This window comes from Apaloderma vittatum, unplaced genomic scaffold (assembly GCF_000703405.1).
Source record: "Apaloderma vittatum isolate BGI_N311 unplaced genomic scaffold, ASM70340v1 scaffold17848, whole genome shotgun sequence".
Taxonomy (NCBI): Eukaryota; Metazoa; Chordata; class Aves; order Trogoniformes; family Trogonidae; genus Apaloderma; species Apaloderma vittatum.
Window position 1 is genome coordinate 4,557 of NW_009731433.1, and position 4,067 is coordinate 8,623.

The 4,067-nt window shown below is 52.2% G+C and overlaps 1 protein-coding gene across 1 annotated transcript in view; it reads right to left on the reverse strand.

Annotated features, from left to right (window-relative positions):
• Positions 1 to 1,878: 1,878 nt before the first annotated feature.
• Positions 1,879 to 4,067, reverse strand: part of LOC104278269 (dysferlin-like) — a gene marked incomplete at both ends in the record, with an annotated part of 13,665 nt that continues 11,476 nt past the window's right edge. Inside the window, one exon of the mRNA XM_009875185.1 lies at positions 1,879 to 2,020. Coding sequence (XP_009873487.1) covers positions 1,879 to 2,020 — 142 coding nt within the window. The remainder of the gene's footprint in view (positions 2,021 to 4,067) is intronic.

Sequence of the window (4,067 nt, forward strand, 5' to 3'; positions counted from 1 at the left end):
TGTAGTACACACTGTACTTTTGATTTGTTTAACATGAAGCGTGAAATGGGTACAGCTATGATTCTGTCAATCAGTTTAACTACCCGGCGATTCATTTTGAAGCCAGGGCTCCTCGCGGGGATTGTCTGGCTCAAGGGAGGAGGAATTTGCTCAGTGTCTTCCCCACCAAAGCACCAGCCCCAACCCTGGCTGTGCTGGGACCTTCCCAGCCCCACCGAACAAGCCCAGGTGAGCTCTGGGAATGGAGATGGTCCCACCGCAGTGAGGTGTCTTTGTGTTCAACTTGACATAGAGTCCCAGAATCATAGAACACTGGGTTGGAAGGGACCTCAAGGATCATCTAGTCCAACCCTTTAAGGTCTGAAATGAGATGGAGTTGGGTTGCTGAAGGGGTCTGAGCTTTCCGAAGGTGTCACACACCAGGATCGAGTCTCAAAATGCTGTCCCTGCTCTCCACGCAGACACACGGATGTGATGGGACCCCTTGCAATCTCCAGCAGGTGAGCAGAAAATCTAAGCAAATAGATCTCCTTCCCCTCAAAGTGTTCCTTGAGAGCCAGCCCAGTTCCCACCAGCGTTTTCCCATGTGTCTGCCCCAACTCCACTCCTGTTCCCTTCCTGCTGTGCAGCTCCCAGTCCACGCCTCATCATAGAATCAGTCATAGAATCATAGAACCATAGAACTGTTTTGGCTGAAAAAGATCTTCAAGATCATTGAGTCCAACCTTTTCCCAGCCCTATGAACCCCACTATCCCATGTCCTTCAATGCAACACCCACCTGTCTCTTAAATATCTCCAGGGGTGGGACTCAACCCCCTCCCTGGGCAGCCCGTTCCAATGGCTGACAACCCTCTCAGCACAGAAATTCTTCCCAATATCCAACCTGAGCCTCCCCTGGTGCAACTTCAGGCCATTTCCCCTCGTCCTGTCACTCGCCACTGGGGAGAACAGACTGACCCCTCCTGGCTGCCCCCTCCTGTCAGGAGCTGCAGAGAGTGATGAGGTGTCCCCTCAGTCTCCTCTCCTCCAGCTGAACAGCCCCAGCTCCCTCAGCCGCTCCTCGTACGACACGTGCTCCAGAGCCTCTCCCGGCCTGGCAGCCCAGCTCTGCGCCCTCTCCAGCCCCAAAGTGTCCCTCTGGGAGTGAGGGGCCCAGAACTGGACACAGCACTCGAGGCGAGGCCTCACCAAAGCTGAGTAGAGGGGAATGACCACCTCCTTACTCCTGGTGGCACTAACTCATCTAACTCCAGACGCAACAGCCCACTCCAGACAGAGGAAAGAGGAGTCCCCAACCGAGTACGCAGCTCTCTTATTAGTCCAAAGCCATCTTCACCCTGAACCTCAAATCAAAGCTCTTCTTCCCACCAAAAGTACATCCCAACCCACGTTTCCCTGCATGTCCCTCCTGCACTTGGAGGCAGCTCCTTCCTGAGCCCTTCTCCAGAGTTATTGTCCAGCACGGTGCCCCTTAGGTCGTGCTGGAGGCCAGAAGTGTGTGCCTAACCACCCCCATGGAAATGCCACCTCCATCTCCAGAGCAACCCCGGTACTGAGTAGGCATCCTCGAAGTCCCATGCAACCTGGCGAGTACTTTGACACCACTGCACCAACACGTGGCTGCCTCCAAGCCCAGAGGAGCCTCTCCTTGGTGGGGTCAGTCCCTCCAGACTCTTTACAGAAAGCCACCTCTCCTTCTGACCCCACGAATGTTGTATTCAGAAGGAAAAAAAAACATCCTCAACTTCGTGTTTCACATAACACAAAGGCAAGACTGAGCCTTTCGTAGCTCCTTCCGTGCAGGTCTCAGACCCTGCAGCGCATTTTACCCCAGAGCTCCCACGAGAAGGCAGAAACATCTGTGCGGGGACGCTCACCTTTTTTGCGACGTAACACATCTGCTCAGCAGGGAGGTAGTCGAAGGGGAAGACGAATCTCCAGTTGAAGTTGCCCTCTCCTCCCATAGACCTGTAGTGCACGTCCGTCTTCTGCTTGTTCTCCTCGTGGCCAACCAGCCAGCTGCAAAATGCAAACACATCGCATGAGAAACTGGAAACGCACCGAGGATTTTGGAGCTCGGGCAGCGCCACAGAGCACACGAGCAGGCCATGAAACGTCTCTCATCCCCGCGGCTGCCATCTCTAGGGGCAACCTGGAGCCTGCGAAGAGGCTTGAGAGGGAATGCAACAGTCCCTGCAGCGCTGGGAGATGAAGCAGTGCTGGTGGTACCAGCCTGAGGAGCTCTGCAATCCCTTCTCCTCCCTCCCCTGAGTTTTATGGATGTTTTAAAGACTCAGCATCACCTTACGCCCCGGCTCGAAGTTGTCCCTTGCCCCTCCACAAGCACACATCAGCTTCTAACCTGCCTTGGTGAGAGCTCCTCTCTCCTTTGCAGTCACCCCAACAAAAAGACCTCACGCTTAGCCCCTCCTGTTGATGAGGCAACCGTGCTAAAGGACCAAAGGGTCATTTTTTCCCTCTAGTCTCTGCTCATTTCTCCAGGATTACTATCTGAAAGTCACAAACGGCCACAAAGTCCTTCCCTAGGAAAATCCCAGAGCAGCCAGACCCTGATGCGGCCAGAGCGGTCCTGAGCGACTCCCTGCAGAGACGGGTCCTCACAGCACCGCTCCCCTCCCCATCTAAAAGAGCTTGCTCTGGTCACTGCACAACCAGCCAAGGGGAAAACTGAAAATTTTCCACAACTCCTTTTTTTCCAGCTGTGAGTTTTGAAACTGTCGGGTTTTCATTCTGCCTCTTTCCCCGTCCAAGATTTTTCGGTCTTCAGCAATCAACGAAACAAAACAAAACAAAAAACACATCCATTTGTGTATTTAGAGCCCTTCTGGAGGAGAGCCAGAAGATCCAGAGGGAATCTCTAACGAAAACAATTATCTCGCTTGATTGTTTTCCACTTAAATTGAAAATAAGGGGGTTTTGCTCAGCTACACAAATGATTCCCTCTTCTCCAGCGCCTGAGAGGAGGCACATAACCCACCCCAAATCTGTTGTGGGAGGTCTACTCGAGTTCATCCTACGGCACACGCCACATGCACATGTGCTATGCGGACCGCGAAGGCTCGGTGGCAGAGGGAATTGCATGACGAGGTCACGCTAATCCTTAAATTGGGGCTGGATTATTTGACTCGACCTGATCGGATGCAAATGGCAAGTCGGCGCCTTCATCCAGGTCCTTCGAAGCTTGGCAGGACCCCTCGGAGGACGCAGTGCGAGCGCCCTCTCCTTGCAAACGAGCAAAAGGACAAACAAACGGTTCGATTTGGACACCTCTTCCCCACGTCCCTTTCTTTTTCTTGCAGAATTTGCTGCAGCCTCCCCGCTGCAAGATGGAGCTGCCAGAAGTCAAGACCATTCCAGTCATGGTGTCCAAGAATGAAAAACAACGTAGGAATGGCCATGGAGACCAATCAAAACCCATCTTGCCCAGTGTCCTGCCTCTGATGGGGGATCAACACCCGGACACCCTCCCAACAGAACCCTCCAGAGTCAATAATTTGCAAGTCAGAGACTTCCTGAGCTACAGATGATGGGTTTGTACTTAACAGGGCTGGGTGGATTTTTTTTGCCCGTTCATTCATCCAGTATTTTTTGAACCCGCACGACTTAAGGTATCCGCCACGTCCAACGGACAAGTTAGTTCTTAAATCTAAATGGTGACTTTGTTCTCAAAACTCACGCACCTCCCTCTTTGCTCAGCAGGAGGAGGGCCCAGGCCACCCGTTTATTTAGGAACCCAAAAGAGGATGCAGGTGAGTTTTATAAATGCCACACAACAGCAAATAAATCTTAGCGGTGGGCAGTTGGTTGGGAAGGGACTCTGGAAACTTGTGGTCCTACTGGCTCAGAGCAGCACTGGTTTTACCTTGAAATATCTTCAAAAAACTTGCAAGATTATGAGTGAAAATTTCCCACCCGGTTCAGCGTTGGCCCATCCTCTTGGTGAAGGGAAACTTTTTATTGCAAGTGTCACTATGAAAACAATACAAAAATATCCTCCACCTATGTCAGTGACAGAGAGGGCTGTTAAACCCCCAAAAACCTTCAG